The sequence below is a fragment of the Vulpes vulpes genome, chromosome 13 (assembly GCF_048418805.1).
Source record: "Vulpes vulpes isolate BD-2025 chromosome 13, VulVul3, whole genome shotgun sequence".
Classification (NCBI taxonomy): domain Eukaryota; kingdom Metazoa; phylum Chordata; class Mammalia; order Carnivora; family Canidae; genus Vulpes; species Vulpes vulpes.
In genome coordinates, this window is record NC_132792.1 from 1,222,914 (window position 1) to 1,238,502 (window position 15,589).

The 15,589-nt window shown below is 51.2% G+C and overlaps 1 protein-coding gene across 1 annotated transcript in view; it reads left to right on the plus strand.

The window, feature by feature from the left end:
• Window positions 1-15,589, plus strand: part of LOC112909228 (maestro heat-like repeat family member 5) — a 70,259-nt gene that overhangs the window by 7,330 nt on the left and 47,340 nt on the right. The window contains exons 2-6 of the mRNA XM_072733648.1: window positions 2,297-2,478; window positions 3,722-3,867; window positions 4,670-4,798; window positions 9,108-9,267; window positions 10,634-10,686. Coding sequence (XP_072589749.1) covers window positions 2,297-2,478; window positions 3,722-3,867; window positions 4,670-4,798; window positions 9,108-9,267; window positions 10,634-10,686 — 670 coding nt within the window. The remainder of the gene's footprint in view (window positions 1-2,296; window positions 2,479-3,721; window positions 3,868-4,669; window positions 4,799-9,107; window positions 9,268-10,633; window positions 10,687-15,589) is intronic.

Genomic DNA, 15,589 nt, shown 5'->3' on the forward strand with positions numbered 1-15,589 from the left:
ATTTCCATTTCCCTCTGCTGGCCTTTATGGTACTGTTGACATATATTTTACTTCTACATTTGTTTAGGCCCTACAAAGCATTGTTATTTTTACTTTAAACTTGAACAATCAGGAGAAATATTTTACATTCGCCTACATATTTACCATTTCCACTGTTCTTTATTCTTTTGTGTAAGAAAAGAATTTCCATATTTCCATCTGGTATTATTTTCCTTCTCTGACAGACTTCCACAAACATTTCTTATGGTGCAGATCTGCTGATTATAAATTCTTTCAGGTTTAGTGCATATGATAAAGGCTTGGTTTTACTGTCAATCTTTTACATTTTTTTTCTCTGTGTGTAGAATTCTAGTTTGCCAGGTATTTTTTTTTCCTCTTAGTGCTTTAAAATGTTGCTCCATTTCTCCTGGCTTGCATTATTTCTGACTAGAACTATACTCTTGTTCTTGTCTTAAACTTTTGTCTATAATGCACCTTTTTCCTCTGGCTTTCTTTCTTAAGATTTTCTCTAAGCATTGGCTTTAGGCAATTTTATTTCAAGATCATTTTGTGTAGTTTTCTTTACGTTTCTTTCACTTGAGGTTCATTGAGTTTCTTGGATTTGTGGGATTTTTAGTTTTTATTAATTTAGAAACCTCAGATATTATTTCTTCAAATATTATATTCTGTCTCCCTTTCTCTCCCCATGAGGATTCACATTACACACACACACTATGCCCTTTGAGATTGTTCTACAATTCACTGCTGCTCTGTTCCATTTTTCCAGCCTTTTTTTCTATTTGTGTTCCATTTTTTGATAGTTCCTGCTGTAGTGTCTTCAAGTTCACTGATCTTTGCTTCTACTGTGTCTAATCTGCCCTTAAACTCATCCTGTGTATTAATCTCAAACGTTGTATTCTTCATCTTGTTTTTTTTCCATGTCTCTCCTTACCAAGCTTATGTTTTAATCCATCATGCTGAACATGTTGAATATTGTTACAATAACATTTAATGTCCTTGTCTACTAATTCTATCATTTGTGTCATTTCTGTGTCGCTTTTGATCAATTACTTTTTTTTCTCCTACTTAGGGGTCATATTTTCTTGCTGCCATGTGTGCCTGGTAATTTTTCATTTGATGTGAGCAAGACAACAAACCATGAACAAATTCAATAGGTACATTATGTGGTATATCAGAAGGTGGTTCATCTCTTAACATTTATCCATTAATTTATTCTACCACGTAAGAAATGTATGTCAGATCATGTCACTCAGAACACTCTATGGTTTCTCACTGCACCCAGGAAAAACCCAAAGTCCTGAAGATGATGAAAACAACACCAGGGCTTCCCTCCAAGATGGAACAACAAGGACTAGATTCCCCTTCCTGCTTTAAATGACTCAAAAATTGAGAAAAAATATACAAACCCACTAATATCAAACATTAGATATCCTTATGTCCTTAGTTATATCCCTTAGTTATATCCTTAGCAGCTAGAAAGGACACACCATGACTGTGGTCAGTACTTGGGAACCAGGAACTGAGAGTGAACAAGAAATGAGGTCCCAGAGTATAGAGCAGAACCCAATCCTGCCATGAGGATCAAAGAAGTTGTCACCACTCCCTAAATGAAGAATGCCTCTTTCTTTGTACCACTTTGGCAATGGGCACAGTCTGAGGGATTCCTATCCCCATATTTGCAGAAGAAGAAGAGGGGAAGCAGAAGTAGGAAGGAACCAGCTTCAAGGAGCAGATGTCCTTCCTTGTCCCTGCCACATGGTTCTTCTCAGTGTCTCCATCACACACATGTAATTGTTCTCAAGGACCAGGCTGGTGGACCGTGGGGCACAGATGGAGTTGTGGTCCAGTGGATCCATTTTCATGGCTCCTGCTCCCACAACTCTTGGATCTCCCTCAAAGGCTCCTCAGTGACATCTGAGTAGCCAGGGCAGTCTCATGTGTGGCCCTGAAAAGACAGGCTCCTCCAGGTCAGTGCAAGAGCTAGAGCTGGGGATGCCATACCTGGAGCCCTCCTGGTCCTGCCGGCCACATCTATGCCACCAGCCCTTGCTGGGAAGCCAGGCCTCTCCAGGCCCGCAGGCAATGCTGTCTACTTAATGGCATCCCCTCCAGACCCCTTCATTACTCTCCCCCCTTGGAATTCAGGCAGACTATTAAATAGAAGGACAGACACACAGAAGCATGTTACCAAGCCTGATCCTGACCAACATGGCTCTCAGTGTCTACTGGACTTGCATTCATGAATGCACACAAAGGTGCCCAGATATGTACACCCTGGACTTCTTTTCCATTTCAGAATCTCCTCCACTATCTCCAGATCCATGAAGGACCTGTCTTGTATGAGGGTACCTCAGGACCCTGCTCACAGGGACAGACAAGCACACCCCACCACCATTCTTCTCTGCAAGTCACGGAGCAGCCAGGCTGCTCTGATGCCCAAGGAGCACAAGATGTTCATGGAGGAAGCCTACAATGCAGGTGATCACCAGCCCTGGGACTCTGGCAAGGTAGAGATGGGGTGGTCAACAACAGACTCCATCACGTCCCTCCACTCAAAAAAGTCCTGGGGATGAGGGCCAGAGGGAACCCACCCCCCACCCTCCACCCTGAGACCTTATAGATGTCGAGGACCTTGTGGACATAATGAGGCTTTCAGCAATGAGCCCTATACAACCTCTTTGGCCTCTTCATGCCTCCTGAGGCACCATCCAAAGCCCAAAAATTCCCTTCCTCACACCTCATCTTTCACTTTCTTACCACACCTCTTCACACCTGAGAACCTCAGCCTAGGCCTGACCCTCTCATAGGAATGCTGTTCCCCTCATTCAAAGGATGACTTGCCTTCATCCTTCTAGGCAAAGTTAAATTGCCACCTCCTCTGAGTAGCCAGTCCTGAATAGCCATCTTTGTTGGGATATATTGCCCCTCCCCTCTCTGTGTGCCCAGGGCCTTCTATACAACTACAGAACCAAATCCACTGATATTGGGTAGGGCTCCCATGGCTGAAGGCTCCCTCAGAACTGAGCTGGGTCCTGACTCCTCTTTGAGGCCTCATTCACAGTGCTATGACCACAGAGAAGGAACATAATTGAATGTTGAATGACTAAATGGAGGGTGAAGAGGTGAAGGAATGGATAGATGGAGGGACAGAGGGATGGATGGCTAATTTGAGTGGATGAGTGATGGATGGATGGATAGATGGATAAATTTATGAATGGGCGGGTGGATGGACAGGTGGGTAGATAAATTTATGAGCAGATGATGGACAGCTAGATGCATTTATTACTGCATGGATTGGTGCGTGAGTGTAAGGATGGACAGAGAAGGGAATGAATAGATGAAATGATGTACAAACAGACATATGGATGAATGTGTGGGTGGATGGACAAATGGATCAATGGATAGGTAGATGATAGATGATTGGATAAATGGAGGCATGAAAAAGTGGTAAAATCAACAAATGGATAGAAATATACATGGGTATATAAGGGTGTGAAACCTGCATGCATTCCTGCTTCCTACCCTATCTCGGACTCCAGGAGGACTGTTTGGTTAGTTAGGTGGCCCAGGAATTCCCACTGTGTATGGTTCTTTAGTCCTCATTTTCAGATCACTATTTCCCATTCCTTGGCCCTACCCCCTCCCTGCTCACCTGTCCCTGCTGGCACAATATAACCTTCCCACAGCACTTCCACCCCACACCTTTTTCCATCTCCTTTAGCCATTTGCTTCAAGATGCTCCGTGACCTGAATGAGTCAGATCCCCTCCATATGAAGTACATCATCAAGAAGATCAAAGGCATGGCTTACAGAGCCCCCAACCTGGTGCTGGAAACCATCCATGACTACTTGGTAGACAATCCAGAGGTGGGAGCTGCTTGGGCCATTGGAGGGTCTGCATGGGGAGTAGTGGGGAGGGCCAGGCCTCAAGGCTGGTTCAAATCTTGGCTCTTTGGTGCTGCTAAATGATTTGAGGCAAGTCTATCTCCTCATATGTCCAATGAGCTAAATGGGGAGGAAGGAAGGTGGGCCATCCTCAGAATAGTCTCATGATATAGATGTTATGATCCCCATAGATAAGAAAACAGACTTAGAAAAGGAAAGTGATCTGCCTAAAGTCACAGAGTGATTAAGTGGCAGAGAGGGATGGATGGATGGATGGTTAGATGGATAGGTGGATGGGTGGATGGATGGATGGATGGATGGGGATGGGTGGATGGATGGATGGATGGATGGATGGGGGTGGATGGTTGAATAGATGGATAGATGGTTGGATGGTGGATGGGTGGGTGGGTGGATGGGTGGATGGGTGGATAGATGGATAGGTTGGTAGATGGATGGATAATTAGGGGGAAGATATGATTAAGTTTTAATGAATGGGTGAATAAATGAATGAACTGACTATAGAGGCAAAATGTTTTTAAAATCCCATAACAGTTCCTGAAGGTAGAGACAAACTTTTATTCATCTGTCTCTATAGAACCTAGTTCAGGGCCTGCTCATAGTGAATATTCACTAAATGATTATTGGACAAATGGCCAAGTGCATCCACTGGGGCCCTCCCCCTTTGGCCTTCTTGGCCACCTCAGCCTCCCCACACTGGCAGCCAACTCCCCGTGTGACCAGACCCAGTCTGTCCCTGAGCCTCTGCCCACTTTGCCACCCACAGATCTCCTCCCGGCACAAGTTCCGGCTGTTCCACGTCCTGGAGGCAGTCATTGAAGCCAGCAACTCCCTGGAGGAGGCCTGGGAGAAATCATTCATGCAGCTGGCCCTAGAGAACATGACCAAGTCCACGGTATGCCTCCCATCCCAGAAAATAGGCCACTTCTGGGAATACAGGCTGCTGCCCCCAGCATCCAGATAATGCTGGGGGTGGTCAGCCCTGTGGTTGACCAAGTGATTTCTGTCCGTTTCATTTTCTTACCACCAGCCCTTTCAGAGGGACAACCTCATGCACCCATTTTACAGTTGAGAAAGGTGAGATTCGGAAAGCTCATGGCTTGTCTGGGTCTACTGGCCCTGAAAGTAGAAGAGCCAAATGTCAACTGGAGCATAAAGCCTTCTCCCAGAGGTCCCAGCCCTGAGATGGGCCCTGGGTGCCCCCACCACCACCTGTCCTACCGTGGATGCTTCCCACACTCAGGCTCTGGAAGCCCTCCTGCAAGTCCCACCCATTCTTCAGGCTTAACTCAACTTCCACTGCCACCTCCTGGTCTCGCCTGCTGGAGACTTCGGTTTGGTCCCGAATCGCACCAGGCCTACCTGCCCCAGGCCTGGCCATGGCCTCGGCTGACTTCAGCTCCAGGGACTTGGGGGCTGGTGGCTCTTCCTTAGACCAGCCCAGGACTGCCCCAAAGTGGACGTGACTCGTCACTGAGGCCCACTACCACAGGCCCGAGCCTTGGCACCCCACAAAGCGGGAGCAGGTCTTTATGACCCCTGTTTACAGATGGAGGCTCGGCGGTCTAGGAGACTTGCCTGCAGCAGTTACCTGGCCGGTAAATGGCCGGCGTGCCCAGCCTCCAGGCTCCCTGCAGAGAGGCCTGTGGACCCTTCCCAGTGTGGGAGTCAGGGAAAAACAAAGAACAAAGTCCATAGCCCGTGTAAGTGTGTTCTAAAATTCTGTCCTTTTTTTTTTTTTAATTTAAGTCATTTTGTGAAGCATGTCAGGAATATTTTTAAAATGTAAGGCACCTATGTGTAGTCGACAGAGCAGTGGTAATACCGGGGCACGGGGCACGGGGCACGCAGGCTGTCCATGGCTGCAGGGCTAGCGGAGCCCACCAGCGTCCGGCGCCAGCCTGGCTCAGCCTCCCTGAGGGTGGACAAGAGCCTCTCTGAGGCTGGGCCCACTTCTGCGCACGCCGCCGCCCGCCGCCAGCTCTCCAGCGTGGGTCGGGCGCTTCAGCAGGCACCGCGAGCTGGCCCAGGGCTCACAGGAGACAGCAGGCACCTCATCGCCCAGGTCCCAGCCAGCCCAGCCTGTCTGCCGGCGTCTTGGTGTCCAAAGCCCAGTCTGGGGCCCCGTAGCCCTTGGCGGCCGAGGACAGCGTCCCGGATACCCCAAGCCTTCCTCTTTCCTGGCCTGCTCTCTCGCTTTGAGGACTCACACACACACACACACACACACACACACACACACACACGCAGAGCAGCTTCCTGAAAAAGGGTGTTTGGGAAGTACAGGTGGCGACCAGGCATTTCTGGAAATCTCTCTGTTGTTTCACCCCGGACTCTGTGTTGGAGATTGTGGACAGAAACATCTGAAATGAAGTCAGGACTGTCAGGGTGGCAGCAGAGGCCACCAGGGACGTTGGTCTCCTGCAGGCCCACCCCTGGATGAGGGTGAACTTGAGGCCGTGCCGACCACACACGGCCACATCGTGTTGCGTTTCCCAGAGTGAGGCTTGTTTCACTGAGCACCGCCCTGGCGACCAGCAGAGGGACCTATCCTGTGGGGACCAACGTGAATCAGTTTTGCCTCCGCCAATCGTAGTCCTTTCAAACGGCTTCCATAATAAGCCTGTGGTTTCTGCCTTTATAAACTCTTTCTCTGGGCCCCTGGGCGGCTCTGTCAGCTCAGGTCATGACCCCGGGGTCCTGGGATCGAGCCCCACTCGGGCTCCCTGCTGAGCCTGCCTCCCCCCCTCCCTCTGCCTGCGGCTCCTCCTGCTTGTGCGCACTCTCTCTAAATAAATAAAATCTTTGGAAAATGAAGAGAATCTCTCTCTCCTCCCCTCTCCCAGAACATTCCCGTCGCCTGCCGGATCTGTGTCTCCCAGATCGGAATTCCCCAAAGGCCCCAAATACACTTTTCGTTGGCTTTGCAGGTCAGTTCTTTCCTGTTTGACAAGATCATTGTCACGTTGGCAATAATGTCCCACTGCCCCAGGTGCGGCCAGAGACTCCAGAGCCATCCTGGATGTTAGACTTTTGTCCCTCCCACGGGCCGGCCTGCAGCACCTTCCTGTGTCTGCAGCTCCCAAGGGCGCCTCACTCCGCGTCTGTCCCTAGCCACTATGCCTTCCGGCCTTGCCTCCTGCAGTCTGGCTGCTTGGGCCCCTTGCTTCTGGAACATTCCTCTCATACTTCACTGATGGTCTGGCCCCCTGGGTTTCTCTGCCCTCGTCCCCCCGAGGCTTCAAGACACCTAACACACAGGCATGGGGAGTGGGGTGCTCGGCGGGCCCCGTACTCTCCCCTGGTCTCCCCCCGACCAGCTCCCTGTCCTCTGTTCTGCTCTCTGAAGACTCATAGTCTCGCGGACCTCCCGTGGCATTTCCAGCTCGGGCCCCTGGTGCCTCCGACTCTCTCGTGATCTTGGTTTTCGCCTCCAGAATGTTCCTTTTCACATTAAGCTGTTTATAGCATTCGTGGCTGCAATACCTCCTCTTATCTCTCGGGATGTTCAACACACAGCTTCGCTCGAAGTTTTCATCTCTGTTTGGCCTGCGTTTCCTCCGAGGAGCTGTTTTCTGGTTTTGTCGGGTGTGTGGTGCCGGTTTTCGTCTCCCACACCCGAGGCTTCTGCAGCGTGGCTGTCTGCCCGGGGTTCGCACCGACGGGGAGCTCGGAGCACCCGGACGGGGTGGGGGGGCTGGGGGCCGCTGCCGCCCGCCACCCGTGCTCACCCCCGTGTCTCCCGTCCCTGGCCGCCCAGAGTTCCCAGGGAAGACCCTGCCACAGCGCCAGCCCGAGGCGGAGGCCCCAGGGCAGCACCGTGGACGCCTGGCCTCCCGCCACAGGCCCGTAGCTGCCCCCTCGGGGGACCGAGCCTCCAGACTTCGCTGGACCCTCCAGGTGCACGGAGTGGGCACGGCATCCGGGCACCTGGCTCCTTCCTAAACCTCTGAACCCTCCCCCAGGCCACCCAGGTGCAGAGGGGTGGGAGACGCGCCCCCCGGGAGTCCTGCCGGCGGTGACAGGGCCAGCGCGTGGGCCCATGCTCAGCCCCGCCACCTGTCACTCCCCGGCTCTCCAGCTCCCAGGCCGTGGCTGCTGTCGTCCTTTTTAAATCATCTCCTAAATGTCGTTTTGTTGTGGTGGTTTGTTTGTTTGTTTGTTTGTTTGTTTGTTTGTTTGTTTGTTTTGAGGTGTTTGAAAGAGCAAAATCTGGCGCCTGGGGGTCTCAGTCGGTGAAGCGTCTGCCTTCAGCGGGGGTCATATCCCAGGGTCTTGGGATCGAGTCCCATGTGGGGCTCCCTGTTCAGCGCAGAGTCTGCTTTCTCCTCCCCTACTCTTGTGCTCTCGCTCACTGGACTGTGTGCACTCTCTCTCCCTCCTCTTCAAATAAATAAAGAAAATCTTTAAACAGAGAAGAGCAAAATCGACTTCAATGCACCATCCGAATGCGAAGCCCTCGTGTGGAAACTTGCAGTGAATTACCAACGACAGAATGATTTCATAGGAGGAGTCCCACAGCGTCACAGGGCCTCCAGGGACCATAGGCCTCTCACTTTCAGATGCCACCAAACACAGAGCAGACCCCTGGCCTCAGCCCGGCGACGACCGTGTGGCACCCCCCTCACACCCGCAGCCACGGAATCACCTGATGGTTCTTACTAAGAATCAGAGAAAAGAGGAAGCCAAACTTCGCCAGACCATGGCGGGCCTGTGGCCCCCGGCACCTGACACCCTGGCTCCTCGGGACACAGAAGTCCACGCAGGAGCATCGGCTGTGGCTCTGGATTCCTGGTGATAAAGAATCAAAGGCTATGACGTTGCCCGGAGCTGCCAGGAGCTCAGGAAAAGGAGTGGTGTTGACGGGAGCCTTCGGGGCGCATCTCCGGAGCGGGGGCCTCCGGGCAGCCTTTAAACCTGGACTAGATCTGGGGAGACAGGTGGGCGGGAGCAGCACTCCAGGCTCAGCAGCAGGAAGCGTAGGAGGAGCAGGGGTGCAGCAGGGGTGCTGAGAGTCACGGGAAGCCCTGAGCCCCGGGGGAGCCTGCGCTTCAGCTGGGGCCTGTGAGCCGGGCTAGCTTGGCCGCGGCTTCCCAGCCCACCCTGGGTGGACAGTAGCCGCCCCGTCTACCAAACCCACCCCGCGTGGAGATGCCAGAGCTTGCTCCGAGCGCCCTCTCCTCCTTTTCGCCTCCCGCCTCCAGGAGCTGGAGGAGGTGTACCAGGACGCGGCCAGCGACGTGCTGCTGGCCATCTGTAGGCACTCATGGCGCGTGGTGGCCCAGCACCTGGAGACCGAGGTCCTGACGGGCGTCTTCCCTCACCGCAGCCTCCTCTATGTGATGGGCGTCCTGACCTCGAATGGTATGTCCTGCCCGAGGGGCCTGAGGCACCCCCAGCCTGGCCTGGGCTGGCTTCTATCCCCGGGGTCCCAGGGGCAGCGGGGTTTGGGGAGGGGGACATCACAGGGAAAGATGCAGAAGGGGGCTTGGCGGGACACACACGGGGCCAGACTCCAGCCACACGACAGGCAGGCCTGTCCATGCCAGAGCACCCGCACGGCTCCCACCCCACGGCCAGCCTGGGCCACGTTGGGACCCCCATGAAAGGAGACCTCCAGCCACCCAGCCACGTGTCACAGGCCTGGGGTGTCCAGTTTCCAGTGCCTCTAGAGCAGCCACTGCCACTGAGTCGGGGGAAGGACCGCCCTGGACACCCAGGGGGTGGCTGAGGACCCTGAGGGAGGACCTATAGGGAGGGGCCTTGCCGGGAAGAGTGTTTAGCGAAGGCAAAACAAGCAGCTCTGACTGAGCACCTGCCCTGTGCCGGGCTCCGGGCTCCGGGCTCCGGGCTCCGGGCCTCAGGAGCTCACGGCCTCCAGAGGGAGGCAGGAACCAGCTTTCATTCACTGTCCGCTCCCAAGCGTGAGCCAAGCACACTGCTGTCCCCAGAAGGCACTGGGCCACTCTGGTGACCTCAGGGAGGGCCTCCTGAAGGAGGAGGCAGCCACGTGGGAGCCACGCCTCGAGGAACATGTAGGATTTTGAGGAGGGAATGGTGCGGATCCCCCACAGGACCTCAGCAAGGGGTTGGGGGTGGTGGAAGGAAATGGATGTAGGGGGCTCGCCCATCTAGAGGGGGGCCCGGCCCAGCGGGGGGAGCCTCAAAGGCTGAGCCTGGGAGTTTGGCTCCGAGGCCGGGAGGAGGCAGGCCCGGGCTTAACTAGACTTCGTATACCCTTCCCAGGCCTGGCAAGCTGGGTGGAGGTCCCTCTGTGCCCGGATGAGCTCTGAGACTCCCAGGGCCATCCCCAAAGCAGCTGCCCTCTGAGCTTGAGTTTCCAACGTCCCATAAAAGCTTTCTATTCTCACAGCACACCACTCTCCAGGCCTTATTTCTCCACCCTCCAGAGGATTCTAGCACATTCTAGCACATTCCCAATGGCGAGGCCCAGAGGGACGACCCCTCCATTCACCATCAGTGAGCTGAGGCCCCGAAAGGCAGCATGTCCTGCCTGAGGTCACACAGCAAGGGTGGCAGGGCCACAACCCCATCCAGACCTCGAGCCCAAGCTCAGCCCACCCCCCTCCACAAAGCCAGGACAAGCAGAGGCAGGACGGTGCCACCCTGACTCAGTCCAGTCCCTAAGGGCTGGGGGACAAGGAGCCAGAGCTCCAGCCCCGGTGCAGACATCAGACTTGACCTCCAGTGATGCCCTTCTGTCCCGCAGAGGCCATCTTCAATGAGGGAGAGAAGGCATGCTGGGAAGAGCAGCTGGCCCAGGTAGGGAGGAGCCCAGCCACTGGGGCCTCCTGTGGGGACGATGGTGGCAACAGGGGAGCAGGACACCTGCCGGCCCTGGGAGGAGGGGTGGGGAGGGGAAAGAGGGAGATGCTTCACTGTCACGGATGATCAAACAGGCCTGGAGGGGAAGTGACCCATGGAGGAGCTGGGTGTTGAACCTTGGTCTCTGGATGCCTGGCCCAGAGCAGGTGTCCAGCCAGACAAGGCCCTTCCTCCCCATCCCGGGTGCTGGACACACAGTCTCGGGCCCAAAGAGCACACAGAAACCCTGAGACCCGGGTGGGAGGAAGCAGGCCAGAGTGGACGGAGCCGCCACAGCCGAGGCATGGTGTCCTGCAGGCGCCCTCTGACCACACGCCCGCGTGAGGGGCTCCTGTGCTGGGGGAACGGACATGGGCCCCCTGACGTACCTGGGTTCGAGTCCAGATTCAACCAAGCACAGCTGTGTGACGTGGGTGGCCTGCTTTGCCTCTCTGTTCCTTAGTTTCATCGGTCCAGTAGGGATATAAAATACCTGGTTCCAATGTTTGTTGTGAGGACTACAGGATGCAGCCCACGCAAAGTGCTTCTCGCTGCTCCCAATACACGGGAAGCCCTTGTTAAATGCTAGTTAATACTTTCAGTTACTAACAACAGTAACCCCAGAACAGCTGTAACAAGTGGCATCTGGTAGAAATGATACCAGGGTGGCAGAAATACGGGTAATTGATAGAAAAAATAAGACAGAAAATCACTAAAGATAAAGAAGTCTTGAACAACATAATTAACAAAATTGATCTAATTGACATTTCTTTCAAATCTAAATAGAACATTTACGGAGAGAGGTCGTTTGCTGGGCACTATATCAAATTTCAATACGTTTAAAAAGTCTGAAATCAAACAGAGTACATTCTCTGACCAGAATGTAAATCAGAGATCAATAGCAAAAATGTAACTGGAAAAAATATCCAAATATTTGGAAATTAGACAATACACCTTTAAATCATGTGTGGGTCAAAGAAGTCACAAGAGAAAGTAGAAAATACTTTGAACTGAACACTTAGGAAAAAACACAGCATATGAGAAGTTGTGAGTTTCAACATAAAGCAACCTCAGAAGAAAATTTATGTTTTAATGCCAATATTAGAAAAAAGAGTATAAAACTATTATCTAAAAAGCTCTCCCAAAGGTGGAAATTAAACCCAAAGTAAGAAGGGAGGAAATGAGAAAATCGAGAGTACAAATCAGAGAAATTTTTTAAAGCAACAAACAATAAACCCAACAGTAAGGTATTTAAAAAGGTTGATAAAATGATAAGCTCTTTGACAGCTTGATCAAAGAAATTAAAAACACAAGATCCCGTTCTCAGAATAGCAGGATTATCGCTGCACATCCATTAGACATGGGACAGCAATAACAAAATATGATTCCAATAAACTAAGCAATTTATACTGAATAGACAAAGTCCTTGAAAAATACAAACCATCAAACTAACACAAGAAGAAACAGAAAATCTGAGTAGTCTTGTATCAGAGAAATTGGAATCATAATTATAAACCTTCTCACAAAGCAAACTCCAGACCCAGATACTTCACGGGTCAATTCCATCACATAGTTAAGGAATAAACACCATCAATTCTCTACAAATTCAAAAATACAAAAATAGGAGAAGGAACACATCCCAAATCAGTTCGTCAGGCCAGCACAACCCAGACAAAGACATGACAGGAAAACTATAGACCAACAGCCTTTGTGAAGATGAAGTCAATTCCTTAATAAAATATCTGCAAAATGAATCCAGCAACACAGACAACACCCCATAAGGAAGGGGGTTTACCCCAGGGACACGAGGGCAGTTTAACATGTGAAAAGCAGTAAGTGCGATTCAATACATTAACAGAACAAAGTCTGGAAATTATGGTCGTCTCAATGTAGGAAAAGCATTTGACAAAAGGCTTCTGATTCCATGCGTGTTTTCCAAGGCCACCAAGCGATTCTCCAGTTCTCAGTGGACACTGACCAGGTGTCAATTCAACTCTGACATAACCTGGAGGCGGCATGAAACCCCAAAGGTTGAGGGCTCTGTCCCACAAGATGCCCCCCCTTCAGATGCCAACTGCAAGTCCACCTCCCGTCTATGCTTTTGACCAACCAGCTACAGATCAGAGGGTCCTGTGTCCCCTGCCATGGGTTCGATTCATTTGCTAGAGAGGCTCACAGAACTCAGAGAAGCATTTCACTCACTGGATCACTGGTTTATTGTAAGAGGATCCAATGCAGGAGCAGCCAGATGGAAGAGGTGCACAAGGCACGATGTGGAGAAAGGGAGCAGAGCTTCCGTGTGCTCTCTGGACGTGTCACTCTCCCCACACCAGCATCAACCTGGAAGGAAGCTCCTGGACCCCGGTCCCGTTGCATGTGTATGGAGTCTTCACTACCAGGCATGACTATGAAATTGTTGGCCAGTGGTAATGAAGTCACCATGCAGCTCCTCTCTCCTCTCTAGAGGTGGGGGGGTTTCCTCCTCATGGTTGGCTCTCCTGACCACCAGCCCCGTCTTGTGGTTACCTCCGGGCTTCCAAAGTCCCCACATTAGCATGAACTCAGGTGTGGTTGCAAGAGGCTTGAATGAAAGGAAAAAGACACCTTTATCTTTCTTATCACTTAGGAAACCCTAAGGGTGTAGGGGCTCCGCTGAAAATGGGATGAAGAGCAAATATATCTCTCCCATGATTAATCACAATATCATGATGATAATGGCCCTGAACAAAGGAGAATGTGGAAACTGACACCCATGGAGAACCTACACCCTATAGATGACCAACTGAGCCCTCCCCCCTGGAGTCAGAAAGAGGGCAAACAGTCCACTCCCTGCACTCCTGGTCCAATTTCCCAGATGTTTCTAACCAGCCTGAGAAGATCAGAAAAGGTGGGAAAGACCTACGGGTTGCAGTGGAAAAAGTAAAACTATCTTTCCCTGCAGACAATGTGATTGCATATGCAGAAAATCTTACAGATGCTTTAAAAACAATCAATGACTAGTAGAAATTAGCAAGATTTTGAAATACAAGATCAATAAATAGAAGTCTACTGAATGTCTATAAACTAGCAACAAACAATTAGAAGATAAAGTTAAAAAAAAAAAAAAGTGACAGGAGCTCCTGGGTGGCTCAGTGGTTGAGCATCTGCCTTTGGCTCAGGGCATGACCCCGGGGTCCTGGGATCAAGTCCCACATCAGGCTCCCTGCAGGGAGCCTTCTTCTCCCTCTGCCTGTGTCTCTCCCTCTCTCTGTCTCTCATGAATAAATAAATAAATAAAATCTTTTTAAAATTCTTAAAAATAAAATAGTGATTTTAAAAACGTAAAAGACTCAAAGACACATGTAACAAAATATGTGCAAGATCCTCACAAAACATCGTAGAGAACAATTAAGGAAAGCCTACATGAGAAGAGACATACGATGTTCATAGATAAGAAGATTCAACAACGGTAAGATGTCAGTTCTCCCCAAAACCGATTTATAAATTCAGTGTAATACTTACCCAACTACAAAACTTTATATTTTGATAACATTAAAATTTTAAATAAACATTAAAATTTGACATGGAAATTTCAAAGGCTCTAGAATGGCCAAAAAAATCTTGAAAGAAGAACATTGCAATAACAACAACTGACTTCAAGATTTACTGTTGCTTTTTTTTTTTTTTAAGATTTTATTTACCTATTCATGAAAGACACGCTGAGAGGCAGAGGGGGGAGGAAGCAGGCTCCCTGCAGGGAGCCCGATGCGGGACTTGATCCCAGGACCCCGGGGTCGGTCACACCCTGAGCAGAAGGCAGACGCTCAACCACTGAGCCACGCGGGCGCCCCAAGATTTACCATTGTTAAAAAAAATGTGACTAAATGTAAAGATGAAACTGGCTTTATTCAACAATTCATGAATCAGGCACCATCCCATCTGGCAGAGAGAAGGGAGCTGCAAAGGGCTCTCACCCGGGAGATTTTATAGGCAGAAGAGATGGGGACCAGGAAAGAGCAGGGGTCCAGCAGGGATCTACTGGGCATCTACCTCACCCCTGCTGACCGGGAGATCCCTGACTGGCCCTAGGTCACAGGCCCGGGAGAGGTGGAAAGTGCAGCCAGGTGAGGTGCTGAGCCGCGGTTTGGTGACTGCGTTTGGGGCCTCTTGCCTCTGTTGTAGCAGCGGCCTCTTGGTCAGCCTGGCAGCTTGACGAGAGGCGTGGTCCGAAGCCAAGGCATTCCTGCCACCCCCACCCCGGCTGTGAGGTTCCGCTGCTTCTGTCCATCCTGTGTGACACCCACAGGCCTGTTGTGTTTGCTAAATCTCTGTGATAGTCACAGGCCAGGACTTGAGGCTCAGTGTTCAAGCTGGTCACTGTCTGTCTTCATTTCTTCTCTGGAGTTCCAGTCTTGGGGAGGTCATTGGCTTGGTGAGCAGTGGCTGGAAACATACACTTTATTTTTTAAGATTTTATTTATTTATCTGACAGAGAGAGAGAGAGAGAGAGAGAGAAAGAAAGCACAAGCAAGGGGAGCATCAGAGGCAGAGAGAGAAGCAGGCTCCCCGATGAGCAGGGAGCCCGATGCAGGGACTTGACCCCAGGACCCTGAGATCACACCCTGAGCCACCCAGGCTCCCCTGGGAATACGCATTTAAAGCCTCAGAGAGAACAGGGCACAGCAGGGTTGTTGGATTGTTGCTATGATTATTACAAGCAGGGTAATGCCAAGAAGCTGGCGGGGTGGTCATCAAGGTTCGCAGGGTGTCCCCGTGAAGTGGGTGCCTGCATCACTGGAGACAGCGGGAGCTACACCCCAAGGGGGAAACACATTTTCCTGCAGTTTGTTGGTCACCGTGAGGGCCTGGGCCTCGCAGCAGG